This window comes from Ambystoma mexicanum, chromosome 4q, assembly GCF_040938575.1.
Source record: "Ambystoma mexicanum isolate Mex_15411 chromosome 4q, UKY_AmexF1_1, whole genome shotgun sequence".
NCBI classification, from domain to species: domain Eukaryota; kingdom Metazoa; phylum Chordata; class Amphibia; order Caudata; family Ambystomatidae; genus Ambystoma; species Ambystoma mexicanum.
The window spans coordinates 100584299-100600639 of NC_090928.1; the positions used below are offsets into that span (position 1 = coordinate 100584299).

Sequence of the window (16341 nt, forward strand, 5' to 3'; positions counted from 1 at the left end):
ACTGCCCGGCTATCAGTCCATTCTCAGAAGAGGTGCAGGCACAAATGGGTGAGATATTTCCTGGGATTGGCAGTGGGGGTGTGGTTGTGTGGTTTGTCGGAGCTGAAATTGAAAACACATTCCAATAGACAAACACATTTTTAGGGCTCTTCTCACTGCAGCGTGGCTAGTTGTGGCGCAAAAATGGAAACCTAACCAGGATTGGCTTCAGAGGGTGTGGAACTTTGTTTTGCTGGAATGGGCTACCCATATGGGCCAAAGGGACCAAGCCTCCTCTAAGCATAATTGGGAGGATGGGCTGGGATACCTCCAAAGTGAGTACATGCTCCAATGGTGCCCACAAAGAATAAGGATTTTAGACATCATGTGATAGACTTGAGTGACACGACCACTAATTAACTGGTTGCGTAGCTCCTCGGCTGGGGGTGAGGGGGTTGGGTGGTCTGGGGGAGAGGGGTTGGGTGAACTGGGATATTGTATTTGTTTGCCTTTTGTAATGAAACTTAATAAATATATATATATTTATTTACACAAGATATACTTTTAAATAATTTTCAAAACACTTTAGAATTCTTGTAGATACTCTTCAAAGGCCACTGCTTAGTTTTGTAAGGAAACCATGGTATCAAAAGTAAGACGTCAAACACGAGTGATCACAGTTCAAGGGTGTTTACTGAACTTCAATTGGGTTTGAAAAACACCTGTCTAATCCTAAATATAGAGATGGGCGCAAGCAGGACCATCAAATTAAAATTACAGTGTCATAGTAGAGTCTTGTCAAAATAAAAGGGCCTATAATAATAAACCTAGTGCCAATCCTTAGTTCTACATACAAATAGTGCAGGAAACAATGTTATGCAAACGAAACGTGTTCAAGAAATGATGTCAGGTTATTTGCGCCGTTGGTTTCCCTTACACACGTTTGCAGCACACTCGAGCTTAGCACATGCTCTGGCTTCTCTAGCACAAGGATGCAGTTCAAAACCTCAGCATCAGAGCCTTCTGTGCCAAAGTCTTTGTCATTCAAAGTCCCTTACTTCAGAGGATCTGATGCAACAAAACAAACATCAAGTTCCTTTCCTCTCAGGATTTTACATGTACAACTTCTCGGGTGATTTACTGTTCACCCCGGGTCCCCCTCCGCCTGGCTCAGACCCACTTTAACATAATGTTCTTGCCCTACGTTGTAGAGCACATGGGTGATGTGGAACACCTGGCGTAGATCCACACTTTAACAATGTGAATACACCTTAAGCTGCCGACCCGGTCTTCCAGAGCTCTCTTGGCCTATAGGCATTCCCTGCTGCATTCCACAGAACTGCTTTCGCTGCTTCAATTAACTCACTGTCTGGGTTTAGGAGCCTCCTTTTATCACGTCAGTTTCATGTCAGAGTCAAAGGCGGTTATTCTTTCAGCCTCAGCGCCTCCTAAACTCTGTCGTTCACCGGGGAGGGCCTGCTGATAACCTTGTAGCACTGTATGCAGTCTTTCACCTTCTCTGCTGGGCTGGCTTGCATAGCCCCCTTGGCTTCTAGGCAGTAGCAGCCTCTCGACAAAGGAGCTGTCACTCTCCAGCCTCCTGGATTCAGCCCCCTGGTCTCTCCCTCTCCTTTGCCTCTGCCCTGAAAGTACAGCTTTCTCTTGTGCACCGCCTCACTCTTGACTCCTCAGCGGTTTTCCTCAGTCGGGCTCAGACTCCTCTTTCGCTGTTCTGAAAATAAATGTTTTTGGACTTCAATTCCCAGAGTGCATCAGTGTCCAAATGGGATTTCTCCCTAGGTCAGGGTCTCATCGTCTGCCCTTCAAGAGTCTAGGTCTTTGGGTCTGACCCAGGGGAGGAGTTCTGGGTTGGGCAGAGTCAGGCAGCATCAACTTCCCCCGGGTTAGCCTTCTGGTGCTTACAGGCTCAGTGTCCTGGCAGTCACTCAAAGCCTTCCAGGGTTGCTTATGCTCTGGCTCCTTCCTCCTGGCTTCACTGCTTCCTTCACCATCCCCAGCTCACTCAAAATGCGGTTTCTGGATGCTGCTTTTATACTCCCAGCTAGAGTTGATTGGAGTCAGGTGGGAGTAGGTGTCCCTCCCTGCCTGGCTCTGCCTGACCTCATTATCGGGACAACATTGACTGTCCATAGGAATCCATTGCCCATGGATTCCTATGGGTAATACTCATGACTTCCATCTGCCTCTTCTTCGTCCGTCCGAGTAGTTGGACATCTAGAATGGAAGTAGGGATTGCGGGAGTGTTATATATTCCTGGAGGTCAAGAAAAAAACAATGTAGGTTTTCATCAGGATGAAAGGGTAAATGTATTGCCATGGGTGAATGGATTTTCGTTTAGGTTTTACTTAGCCTGGTCGTTTTCTACTTTTTCGTACAGAAAGGTACTGGGGTATGATGGGACTCTGCTGACAATATCCCATGACAACTGAGGGGATGTCGGGTAGGGGTGTATCGGAACAGGAGGAATACCATGTCTCGCCCGAGGATGTGTCTCCCATAGACCCCAAGGACCCCCAGCCCAGGTGATCCTCCCTCGCTCGTCGCCCCCAGGGTTGGGATCCAAGAGCAGTGGCCCTCCCCTGGCCACCTGAACAAAGGATCCCTGGGAGTAGCCTGGGAGAAACGCCTCAGGTTTCTGACAGTTTGTAGTTGCTCGTGGTTACAATTGTTACAGCTTTTGACACTTATGACAGTTCTACCATATTATCGGTAACGCGTGCTCGCGCACACACAGATATATGGTAATTGTATTAAGCCATAAGATAAGGTCTTTTAGTAAGGAAAACAGTTGGTTAGTCAAATACTAGCTGAGCTTAAGGTTATAGAGGCAGTTTCTTTGCACACCAAGGCTTCTTCGGTCCAATTCGCAACCCTAGCTAAAGGCAGCTTGCAGAGGTCTCAGTCTTCTAAAGCAGCAGAATAACAAAAGTTCCCGTGAATCCTTTCTAGTCTCTAAAATGCAGGAAGATTAATACAACATTGGAGACATTGTTAAAGGACTCTCTAAAAGGGACACAAGCAGCAGCTTGGGTCAAAGGTAAGGGAGGATGGAGGGGGTGCCCTGGACACTGCTACGTGCACTCCAATGCTCTGGAACGACTTTTCAGATTAAGGAAAGCAATACCTTTTCCCCACAATACCTTTGGTTTAAAGAAATGTTTGTGGCTGGATTCTCCTCGATGTGGCAGTGCTGGACCAGACCTCCAGATTCCTTGGTCTGGCGACGAAAGGCAGGGCAATGGACGGGATCAGCAGCAGTCTCGAGGGAGGACCTCTGGCACGGATTTCATCAGCTTCTCTGGTCTGTCTGCGGTTTTGGCGCCTTTTCTGCACCACCACTGAAGGTTCACCTGGAGCTCAGGAAAGACTTGGACGGATTCGGAATTAGCAAGACTATGCACTACGATTGGGTCTCTGAAGGTTCACCTGGAGCTCAGGAAAGACTTGGACGGATTCGGAATTAGCAAGACTATGCACTACGATTGGGTCGGAGGTCTCCTGGTATTCGTGGTTTGCAGCTCAGGAACACCACAGCACCTTGGGATATGGCTCAGATTGTAGTTAGTCTCAGGGCTCGTTAGTCCCACCAGCCAAAGGGAGGAGGAGTCCTCTTCAGAGTTCGTCGGTCTGATAGGACAGTACAGCAGTGGGTGTTGCGAAGGGTCTGCATGTAGCTCTGGTCGTCTTCTTTTGTAACTTCAGTTTCCAGTGGTCAACTTGCCTTTCACCTCAGGAACCTCACCTTTTATTCCGTTTCAGCACACAATCCTCTGCAATCACTCAGCAGTTTACAGACAGGGGCAGGTGGCAGTCCAATCAGGACAGCCAGACCCCCAGTGGGAGCTGGTTCCATTCAGGCACTTCCACAGAGCAGACAAAGGACAGGGGGTTGGAAAACTCCTCCCCCACTTCCTGCCTGCCCAGACGCACTGGAGCCGAGGAGAGGACATCCAAGGGTTCCCGCCAAAGGCAGAACACTCACACAGACCACCCCTTCCCAGAATGATAGAAGGGCTAACCAAGAGAAGCCACGCTAGAATTGGTGAAAAAAAAAGAAGCCCCCCCCCCCCCCCAAGTTAGTACTTGGCTGCCCCTATTGTGCACAAATGGTACTGTAAATAGTCTGTGGTACAAAATAGCCCAATAGTTGGCAGAACACGTCCACTGCCACCAGCCATAACTAGATGGTTTTCTATGTGACTAAAAAGTCACAGGAGCAGAGTGAAGGGGGATATTGGGTATCCCCTTGGCACTCCACATAAGGTGGTGTGTGCCAATCTTTCAAGAGTGTAAAGTTTTAGGAGAGCTACAATGGATCTCTCCATCCTTAAGAACAGTAGAAAGTAAGGATATGGTAAGAATCGCAAAGAAGAACCCAAAGGGTTCCCAGCAACACTGCCCATAAGGAGCTGTGCGCTGCAATAGTAAAATGCAGATGCCTTAAAAGAGAAATGCAGGAAAGTAGACTCCACAAAAAAAGTAATACACAGAGAACAGAGTTCCAAAAGGTAGAGACCATAAGAATAAAAAAAAAAGGATCCACTCCTTCAAGATAAAAGGTCTAGAAGTCCACCAAAAAGTGCTGGAGAGGGGATGAAGCATAACAAATGAGAAATCTCCCTTAAACCCGACAAAGGACAGAATAAAAAAGATGCAAAAGTTGAAAAGATACAGAGTTGCTGTTACAGGAAACTAGACTGTCTGCAAGATCGCCATAGCTCAGAACTGAGAAATCCATGTACAAATTGCTCAATTGAGCAGAGACTTCAATGTTCTTGAATTTTGCAGGTGGACCAGATGACCATGGGGAGCTAGATAACTTTAGGAGCTCAACCAAATTTGAGAACTTTTGGTGATCTAAAAGTTGAAATCCTAAACCCAAGGTTGCGGCTAGTAATGGAATTAGCGGGTCCTGGAGCATTAAATGCTTGACCATTCTTGATAAATAAAGACTATTTTATATTTTCTCATCAAATGATATGATATGGCATTTATAAAGCGCCTATACACAAGTGTTTCGAGGCGCGACGAGGCAAGGGAGGGGGAACAGGGGGAAGACAGACAACGATCCTACTAGGCCAGGTGTCATTCAGATCGTGCAAGTGCATGGGAAGGGGTAAAGGGAAAATGCGTAGGGGAAGGGAGAGGGGAAAGTGCAGTACATGGGATAGTAGAATAAATAGGATAATAGAACGGCCAGATGGTGGCAAGTGCAGGTAAGAGCAGACATAGGTGCTGGTAGGGGGGCTGTAGGGATACAGAACAACATTCCCCAGGTGCGGGGGGTTGCCAGGGTGGCAGTGCAGGTGTGCAATTGGCGGGGCCTGGGCCCGACATCAGAAAGGGTGGCCAGGTGACCAGTGCAGTTCCAACCAGGAATTCAGCAGGGGAGAGGGGGAGAGAAAGCAGAAGCAAAGAGGAAGGTTTTGTGGTGCTTCCGGAACCTGAGATGGTTCTCCTCAAGTAAATAATTTTACAATGTTCTTAAGTTGGGTAATTTTATTTTGGAGTACTGCACGAGACCTACATGCCTGGGTTACACTGTAAAGATCTTTTGGAACTGAACTAGGGTTCAGCAAACAGCCATGAAAAAAACATTGGCAAGAATACACTCTTTTGGTATGGTCTATTTAACCGGAACAGCATCAATATTAATTCAGGATTGAAGGATATTCTATAGACCTCTTCCTCTTACTTTTTTAATTTGTTAAGTGAAGGAAGATTTTGCATAAACCAAAGATTTAACCAACACTTTGCCAGGAAAAACAAGTCTGTAAAGAAAGACTGATCCAAATTTCTCCAAGACCGCACCGGCCGCTATACAGACCGTCCAGTAGTTGTGTCACTGGGTGAGCTGATGATCAAATAGAATAGCAAAATGATCAGTGGATAAGGATCACGAAAGAGAAAAACATTAAGACAGAAAATCCAATCTAAAATATATTCCACATTATTTATTGTCAACATGGGTTAAAGGCAAGTTACTGGGTACCTTTTTATTATTCTGCCGCTATCTTGAGAGCCTATGTCTTGGTTGTTCTACCACGTTTCCCAGTGGGAGAGGCAGGCATATTCAGAGAAGCCCTACAGCCTAATTGTGGATCGATTTTCTTGTACCCTACGCTTAATGTCTACAAAAAACATTCTAATGCTCAGTACCAAGCACCAAAAGCAGTAGGTGAGTCACAAATGGACAATGGGTGAAATTGGTTTACTCTTGTAGCAGACAACAATAAAAGCTACTCGGGACACACATGTAATGCCATACAATCTGATGAGGAGCATAGTTCAGAATTAACATTTCCCACTGATAAATTAGGACAGTTGGCAAGAAAAAAACACAATCATAAATAGCTATGCAGCTCTACCCCTACCACTGAATCGAGTCTAAATTGTGCCAAACAATCATGAACCACATTTTAGAAAAGAAAAAACACGCTCTTGGAAAAAGTGGTAAATTAGAAGCAGACAGGCTGAATGATATGAAAAAGTCTATTAGATGAATTCAGATTCAAATGCAGCATTCTTAAAACATTATTCTAACACAAGAGTGGGGGGTCAATACGAAATCATGGATGGCGTTTGTCCACACTATTCAAACATTACACTGCATCAAAAATGAAATGGGCATGCAAGGGAATCTGCATGGAATTAATATACAGTTCATAATATAATTATTTAAAAATGTAATTCACAAAGAACTATGTATTACTTTGTGCAACTCGGGTTAAGTTCCAACAGAGCAGCAAATCAGAATCTTTGGAGTAGCAAATGCTAGAAGTGACACTATACCTGGCTGCCTCCGTGGTCTGTATTGATATAGCGTGGCATGGGGAACCGAGCCTGTAGAATCTCTTGGGCATCATCTGAAGGTGCTTGCAGAAGGTGTTTGAAGTTTTCATATTCCGGCATATCCTGGTAGCCAGCTTTACGCCATTGTGCAATTGTCTATCAAAACAGAACACAATGAGAAAATGACAGACCACTTCAAATCGATCTTGCAAACATTCTATTACCACATCAAGGATTTTGAGGACCTAAAAAAGACACAGAAAATTCGCTATAGGTCTTGCTGATATTGCTAGAGCGACAGTTTACTCAAAACAGCCTTATTGTTATACATTTAAACTGTTTTAAATGTACTTTTGATAATCTTCTCAAAAAGGACTATTGACCACTCCCTTGAACACTGATAACTTGTTCTCCAGAATTGGACTCCCACTGAGTCACAGCTTTGTATATATCCCAGATAGTAACAATTTTAAATAGCTTAGAAACATTAATGGTGTATCCCCATTATTAAGCGCATCCATTTTTTATTACCTCAGGGCAACAAATGTTTTATAGTAATCAATTCCGTGGATGTCAATTTTATATTTTTTCTCTGCACTAGAAGGCTTTTTGGGCACATGGGACTGAGACACAGAAAATATAATCTGGCATACATAGCAGATGCAAGTTACTATGTCTGGTCGTAATGTACACCGGAAAACAGTAGTCAAAAGTAAAAAGGGCCGATTTACATAATTTTTTTAGGCCTGACATTAAGTACCTTGCTACAATGTAACAGTAAAAAAATGAAATCTAAAATATTGAACATCAAACGATAAAACATCTTTTATCTAGGTGTTTGGGTACAAGGAATGTGAGAGTTGTTCGACTGAAAAGATTTGTTCATGATGTTAGATGGTTGGACACGGAGGAATTTTGGCTTAGACCATCATCTGGTAATGAAATATTTCTGACCTCAGAAGTGGTCAGAGTATTAAGAGATCTTAATTTGGACAATTATTAAGAATTGAAATTTGATTGCTGCAAATGTATGATTGATCTTTTCTTTTTTCTCTTACCTTTTTTATGTGCTTAATTTCTATTGTGTAAATTGTTTCAAATTATTTTTATTTGTCTTGAAATGTGTAAAAAGTCAAAAAATATTGGCTAAAGCACACTAAATAAAAAAAAAAAAATAATAAAGTTAGACATTGTTTCTTACGGCAAAATATGTTCTCTCTATATAGCACTTACCCCACACTTCCCGAAAATGTACATGTACTTGATTACCTCACAACCAACACCTTCACCCAACCCATTTAGGTGTAAACTAATTATCTCCATAAAAGTTTCAAGACCACTTCTAGGTTCTGTGAACACATGTAGAGTTATACTTGTGGGTGTGTGCATCTTTCACTATTGTCGCCACCATGACACACCCACAGCTCCCCAACACTCAGAGAAGGGCAATTTTCTGGTCTAGGAGTAATTTATGGAGTTGTGCAAAAATTACTGAAAAATGTACACAACCCGAAAGTTGTACAACCTCCAAACAAAATGTTAAAAAAAATGTAAAAAAAGAAACCAAAAATACAAAATCAGGTCTATAGATAAGTGGCCTAAAAACTGTATCTCTGTACACAAGGCCTGGATCGCCATCAAGATTGCTCCCGAGTTGTCTTGTGGCACAGGCACCGGCTGCGACGGTTGGGAGTGGAATCCTCTGCCTCCACAAGCTCCTCGTCGGCGCCGCTGTCGCTTTCTTCGTCCGCCTCGTCGGGATCCCTCCCGTGGGACCGGACCTCCTCGAACTTCTTGTTCAGGATCTTCGCGACTCCAGCCAGCTCCTCTTCAGAGGCGGTATCTGTGTCCGTGATGGCCACCACCCCCCTCCTCCCCCTTTTTCCACCCGTGGTTTCACAGGGGTCTTATCGATGGGCTGAAAAGAGGATTCCCTCCGCAGTGGCAGGGAAACTCTAGGCCCTGAGGTCACCTCCACAGGCTTCACCAGGGCGCCACGACTCCCTCGATAGAGGCCTTAGCCGGGTGAATCAGGGCCTTCGCGACTTTGGGCGCGCCTGATGCCTTCACCTTGGGGGGAGGGTCACCGCCTCGCTCCCCTCGGCTGACTCCGTTGGGATCGACCGGGGCTTCTCCCGAAGCTTACCCGGGTTCTCCGATTGCCTCTTCTTCGAGCCAGAGTGTTGGCTCGTGGTTGATGGCGTCAGTGAAAGTGCGCCCTGCCTGGCAGCCGAGGAGCCCGACCGATCGGCGCTCCAGGTGCCCGCGGACTCACGGTGCTTTGCCTTTTGTTGGGCCCCCGTCGCCAGAGCGCCCTGAAAGGTCTAAAAAAGACCGCTCAGACTACTACTTCTCACCTGCTGGTGGGCTCTTCCCTTCCAGCCAGTTGGTGAGCCGGATCCGCCGATCCTTCATAGTCCGTTCGGACATGTTCTTGCAAAACGCATAGTCCTTCTACACGTGCGTTTTGTCTTCGTGAAGGTAGTAGACATATATAGAATGCTCATCGTCCTTGAAGACATTCTGCAATCCACATCCAGGGCAGCTCCTGAACAGCTTGGATCAGGGCGTCATGTTTCCTTTGTCCTGGGCCATGTCCACGCAGGGTAGGCCTCAAAGATCTTCCGGAATCCTCCAACAAGTGAAACTCGACGAAAACCTCGCCCTTGAGGGCGTAGAAAATTCCGAAACGGGTCCCTGTTGATCGGAAGTAGAAACGGTGGAGCTTGAGGCTCGATGGACCGAAAAAATGACGTTAAATTCTTTGAAAAATCGCAAAACACAGTAAAAGCTCGAGAGCTATAGCACGAGGACTTCCAACACTTGAACGTGTAGTAAAAATCTAAAGATGGCTGCCAGAGGAGGGGCTTAGGTAGAGGGCAGTCATTGCCTGGGGGGCATTATGACCCTGAGACCAGTGATTGGTTATTAGGAGAAAGACAGTTCAGAAACGAAACTGAAACTGATTTTTTCTTTACCGAGGATTCCCAGCCGGACGACAGAGAATATTCATGAGCATGTGAATCCATGCCAGACCCCATGCTGGAGAAGGTGGAATTATTTTTTTAGTTAAATGAAAAGCAAACACAATTTTTGGAAGAAAGGTAGGTTTAACCTTAAGGACCACTATCCCTAAAGAAGACTGTAAGGAGGCTTGCAGGACAAGGCTTGAAGTTCACTCACCCTACGGGCTGATGTAAGAGCCACTTAAAAGGATGGTCTTTATGGTTAACAATCTTAAAGGACAGGAGTGGATAGGCTCGAATGAAGCACACATTAGGAATTTCAGAATACATTAGACAATCCTTTCAAAAACTGTATAACCACTGGAATCTTGAAGAAAGATGCTGCTTCAGAGAAGCGCTTGAAAATATATTGCGCCGCTAGATACCTTTTAATTGTACCAACCTTGAGCCCCAGATTGGCCAGGTGTAACATGAATGATAACACCATTGGGGTACTGCATGTAAAAGGGTCCACATTCTTATCCCTGCACCAACTGTAGAATTTGTTCCAACGACCGCGTTAAGGATTTCTTTGCAAAATCTCCATTACGTCATCTGGGATGTCCCAATTCTTGTACCGCAGCCTCTCAAAAACCATGCGTGAAAGCAGAGTGTCTTGACCTCTGGATGGAGAACCGGACGCTCCTCTCACAAGAGACGGTCCTCTCTTTGTGGGAGATTTATGGGAGAGGAGATGGACATGTCCAGAAGGTACGGGTCCCACATCCTCCTGGCCCAATCCGGGGCAATTAGGATCATGGATTTCCCAAACTTTCTCAACCTCCTGATCACATGAGGAATGACGGGGACTGGAGGAAATGCATACAGGAGTGGAAACAGCAGTCCACTATGAACACGTCCCCTAGAGCTCCTCTTGGAGGAAATTCCCTGGAGCAAAACAGTTCGCGAACAGATCCACTTTACGGGTTCTCCAAAGGGTGAAGATCTCTTGAAAGACTGCCTGAGCTATTTCCCACTCGTGGGAGACTGTGCTGTGCCTGCTCAGAGCGTCTGCCACCAAATTCTCCTCTGCCGCTAGGTGAACTGCTGATCGAGAGATTCCTTCTTGAATTGCCCTGAACCAGAGCTGCATTGCCTCTCTGCACAGTGGTAGTGACCCTACACCACCTCTCCTGTTGAGGTATTACATGGCCACTCTGTTGTCATTATCAGGACATTCGTTCCCCCTAAAGAGGGCAGAAAAGCCTTCAGCGCTAGTCTGATTGCCCTCAGCTCCAAATTGTTGATGTGTGGGTTGGACTCCAGATAGTCAAATCGTTGGCATGGGCTCTCAACCCTGTGAGTGAGGTGACCATCACTACTGTTATCTCCGGGCATGGTTGCCAAAAAGGTTCTCCTTTCAAAAGGTCCTCACAGGCCCACCACAGAAGGTCCCGTGCGACTCTGCTCGGAACCTGAAAGAGGTCCGACATCCTGCCTGAAAATTGGCGCCATTCAGTCCCGAGGTCCCATTGAAGGGATCTCATTCTCAGGCGGGCCTCTGGCACCAAGAAAATCCAGGATGCTATGAGGCCGAGCAGCCTAAAAATAAATCTAAGGCCGGAATACGCTGCACACTCTGGAATTTGTCTAGGACATCTCCCATGAATTGGAGTCTTTGGAATAGTATCATGTGGGACTTCTTGAAGTTCAGAGAGAAGCCCAGTCTTTGAAGGGAGTGACAGGTGGAGCTGAGATGTTCAAGAGTTTGTTCGGGGGAACGTGCCCTGATCAGCCAATCATCTAGGTAGGGGTAGATGTGAATCCCCCCCTGTCCTGAAACTCACTGCCAGCACTGCCATCAACTTGGTGAAAACCTTGGGGCGGAGGTCAGCCCAAATGGCAGAACTCGGAACGGATCATGAGAACCGGCAGTGGTGAACCTCAGGTACTTTCTGTGCTTGTGATGGCACATGAAAGTAAGCATCCTGAAGGTCTAATGATGTCATCCAGTCCTGAAGCTGGAGGGCCTGAAGAATCTTAGAAAGGGTAACCATCTTGAACTTGTCCAAGTATCTCAAGTCCAAGATGGGTCTTAATCCTCCATCCTTCTTGGTTATTAGAAAGTAAGGGGAGTGCCAAACCTTGCTCCTCTCTGCTACAGGTACCGGTTCTACAGCACCTTTCTCTAGCAGGGTCAACATTTCCTGGATAAGGATCGGATCTGGAACTTTGAAAGAACTGTTCCCAGTGATGATACGGAGGTCTTTTTAGAAAGGGTATGCAGTAACCCTGGGCAACTGTTTCCAATGCCCATGCATCTGAAGTAATACCCCGCAACTCTTTCAGATGCCGCGAGTCTGCCTCCCACCAGGGTATTGTGGAGTAAGGCCTAAGATAGGTTTTGAGGCACCTGAGGGTAAAGCAACCATTGCCTGGGTGGTCTTATCACCTCTTCACCGTCCACCACGGGGGGGGGGGTGATCTTCTCTGTCATCTTGATTTGACAGTCCTCTCCCTCTTCCAACTGATGAGTAATAGCGAAAGGACCTGCCCCTCCAAGCTGTAACCAGTGGGGTGAGATGGTTGTGGCTGTCTGATTAAAGAGCCAAGGGATTTGGCAGCTGCTTTGGAGGTCTGAAACTTCTCCAGGCTCTCGTCAGCCTTGCTGCCAAACAAATGTGTGCCGTCAAATTGCATGTTAAGAAGTCTAGACTGCACATTTGGAGCAAAACCAGACTTTCTCAACTAGGCAAATCTGCACATTACAGTGCTAGCCGCCATAGCAGAGTCGAGACCAGTCTGGAGAGATTCGCACATTGCATCTTTTCGATCCTTGACAATGTTTAAGAAGCGGTCTTGTTCTTCCCCTTTGGGAATATGTCTAGCCACTATCGATATGCAATCCCATAAGGTGAAAGTGAACTTGGCAAGTGCCCACGTGGCATTCGCCGATTTAAGCCAAAGCGTAATATCACTCATCTCTGTCTGGGGGGCGGGGGTATGCATTTTGTTTGGCTGTAGAAGTGGCAGCCTGAATTACCAAACATTTTCGGGAGTTGGATGCTTAGTTAGATAGTAAAGGTCACTGCTTGACGCTCTGTACTTGCTGGTCAGCTTTTTGTTCACTGCTGGAATTAATTCCAGTGTCTCCCAATTGGCATCAACTCTACTTTGTAAAGCAACATGGAAAGGAATAATGAAGTCCTCTTGGGGTCTCTTATCTAAAATATCAGGGAGGTTGTCCTGCGCAAAAATGTGTGCAGGCCTTTTCCACCCCAGATAGTCTATGACCCTAAAAATCAGCTATCTGTAAGATCCATTGGCATAGTCTGAAGGATCTGGTCGGCCAAACAATCCTAGTGAAGTGTCCAACCCACTTGCAGATTGCATGGTTTCATGAAGGTCTTTTATTCTCGAGTCCTCTGAGATTAAGGCATCTGGAACATTTGGTGTCTCATACTGTAACCCAAAGGGATGCGATTCATCCGAAGATGGCTCCTTATCCTCATTAATTGAGCAAAGAGACAGTCTTTCTTAGGCATTGGGGTGAACATTTTCTCTACTTCCTTCGAGGGTTTAGCCAATTGCGTTGACAATGGCATCAAAGTCTTTGACGCCGTCAAGGGTTTCGACAGTGGTGGCATTGAGACTATTTTAGGCATCGGCTTGGAGTCTTTCGGCGCTGATGGGGTCAATGAATTTGGCTACGAAGGAGTCTTTTCTCTAATCGAGGGAACCTTCGAGGGCACCCGAGGAGTTTTCTCCTGGACACTCACGCCCGACGGCGCACAGGTTTTGTCCTTTTCCTTTTTGTGGACATGGGCATGGCTTTTAGCTTTCTTCGAGGGGGTCAAGGCCGCATTCTAGAATACTTTGAACATCTTTAGTCTGAACTTCTCCCACTCGGCCAGTGAGGCGGATTTGGTCAGGCACGAGACCCATTCCGGGTAGGAACTCGACAATGAAGGCGGCGATCTGTGTCACCTTTTCCTCGACCGCCTTGAGGAGGATGAGGGGTGTGAGCCACTGCATGATCGGGACCTTCTAGCTTTCTTTCGACAAGGAGAGTAGTCTCTCGACTCGCCGGAGGATCGCTTTTTCGACAGGGTTGTCAAAGGGTATTTATGAGACCTTCCGGCAGCTAACTTCCATCTACACTCTTTTCAGGGCTTTCGCTGTCATCGATAGGCAGGACCCACACATGTTAAATGAGTGGATCCTAAGCACCACAGACAGTCGATGGGGGTCTGTATGGGCCATTTTCGTCCCACAGTCGTGACATTTCTTGAACCCTGATCGCGGAGTCGAAGATGCCAACGACTATGTAATCTTTTTCACTAAATATGAAAGGTTTCTTGACAAGGAACCGAAGCGCACCGATATTCCGAAGCGATAGCTCTCGCAGAAAACTGAAGCCAACAGTCACTGCGCGTGCCATATACCATCGATTACATCGACACCGAGACGGAGGCCCTCGAGCGACATGGAGTCCACAGAAAATGATGCGCAGCTCGCCCTGCTGGAAATTCTTTTTTCTGGAGCTGCTAAAGTTGGATATGGAGATATTGTAAGATGATGGATAGGTGGGAGGACACAATCCATTAGAAAGTAGTAGCTTTGTGTGCCTATCTTGGGCATTGCCGCTGTCTGGGTCCAATACACGATCCAACCAGAGTGACATGGTGTTGATCAGATGTGGAGTAGCTGGCTGTCCCCCTCCGCCCCCCCAATGGACAGTGGGGGAAACCAGAAGGTGTCTCACCCGCTAGTCCCCAGGGATCTGTCATTCAGGTGGCTAGGACACGGCCATCGCATTTGGATCCAGTTCCCTGGGAGTGGAACCGTGAGGAAGGAACACCTGGGTGAGGGGTCCTCGGGGAGTGGGAGACCGGATGGTATGATATGGCATATATATACTAAGTATCCCCTCCAGCACTCTATGGTAAGATAGTGTGTGCTGGGTCTAGAAAGTTACAAATGTAAGTAAAGTCAATTTCACTTTACTACTCTTGGAAACAGTAGTTAATGTTAAAGGTATTTGTACCGCGCACCGTCACCAACAGAGTTGGTCCCCAGGTGCTCCGACGGATCTGTAAACGAGAAGATGGGATGGGTTAGTAAGGTGAAGAGGGAGTAGGATAGTGAGAGGAGTGGTGTTCTGCTGGCAGCTTCAACTCGGTATACACCGGGTGCTGAGCTTTGGTGCGAATATCGGATCAATGTCAGTCCTTGTGTGCTGTTGGTGCGGCTTATGTGTGTTGTTGCGGTGTGGGGAAGTGCGTGCGGCTTGTTGTGCGAGAGATGGTTATGTGAGTTTTGTTAGTGAGATAAGTATGCAGAAAGTTTGAGCTTTTTTGGTTGGTGGTTTATATGACATTTAACATGCTAACATTCACAATTCTGTCTAAATTTGGCACTTGCCAACCTTCACAATTCCATCCCAGCGTGGCACCTGCCAACCTCCACAGTTCCATCCAGATGCGGCGCAGGCCAATGTTCACACCTCTAAGTGTGGCACTTGCTAACCTTCACAATCCTATCTAGATGCGACTCAGGCCAATGTCCACAAATCTATCCAAGTGCGGGACATGCCAACATTGCCAATTCCATACAGGTGATGCACTTGGTAATCTTCATAATTCCATATAAGTGTGGCCCATGTTAACATTCACAAATCCATCTAAGCGTGGCATTTGCTAGCCTTCATAATTCCATCTAAGTCTGGCACCTGCTAACATTCACAATCCTGTCTAGATGCAACGCAGCCTGATGTTCACAGTTTTATCTAAGTGTGGCACTTGCTAACTTTCATAATTCCATCTAAGTGTGGCAGATGCTAATATACACAGTCCTATTTAGATTTACTTTGCATTGAGGGTTCAAAAGTACTTTCCTGCTTCAGAATATTTGTTAACCATTGTTTTATTCCCTCATCTTTTCCTTTTGACACTAAACTCAGTATTGCTCTAAATGTACCAGTGATATATCAAGTCACCTCAGGGTGTAGGAAGCGTCTTTGTGCCAACCAAAATGGGTATCTACTGATTTACTGAAACTGAGAGTGTATTTTTGAAGTATATTTTTGTGTTACATATATTGCTCCCTTCTAAAGAAGGCTTATTCAAACTGAGTGTTAAATAATCGTTTAATCAAGAAACCTTGAGTAAGAGTTTATTTGGATAATTGCCACTGTGAATCTCTATGTTATAACCCCAACAGCTCACATGGACCCCTCTTGAGATAAGGCTGGCTGCTCAGTCACTCTACCAACCTTTGTAGCACATGCTTATACCAAAGGTTGGGTTAACTATTGCCAAGAGGACAAGACTGGTGCAGTCTCCCACAGGGTACTCCATACAATCTTGCCTAACACTTATATTAAGAGTAGGGGACCTGTATGCCACGGGGTAATTTTATAGAGTCTTACCGCAACTGGACTTTAGGAAAAGTCCCCTAACAATCTGAAATTTACGTTTGCAGTACACAGCACCTTTTGTTACTGGGAGCCCTTTGGGCTTTACTTTGTATTCTCTTTTATTTTCCTTGTGAGAACTACTGTTTCCAAGGATAGGGGGACACTTATTACCCTTCTTAACTTTTC

General features: G+C 46.1%; 1 protein-coding gene across 1 annotated transcript in view; it reads right to left on the reverse strand.

Annotated features, from left to right (window-relative positions):
- Positions 1–16341, reverse strand: part of SEC23B (SEC23 homolog B, COPII coat complex component) — a 474773-nt gene that overhangs the window by 45589 nt on the left and 412843 nt on the right. Inside the window, exon 18 of the mRNA XM_069607535.1 lies at positions 6793–6948. Coding sequence (XP_069463636.1) covers positions 6793–6948 — 156 coding nt within the window. The remainder of the gene's footprint in view (positions 1–6792; positions 6949–16341) is intronic.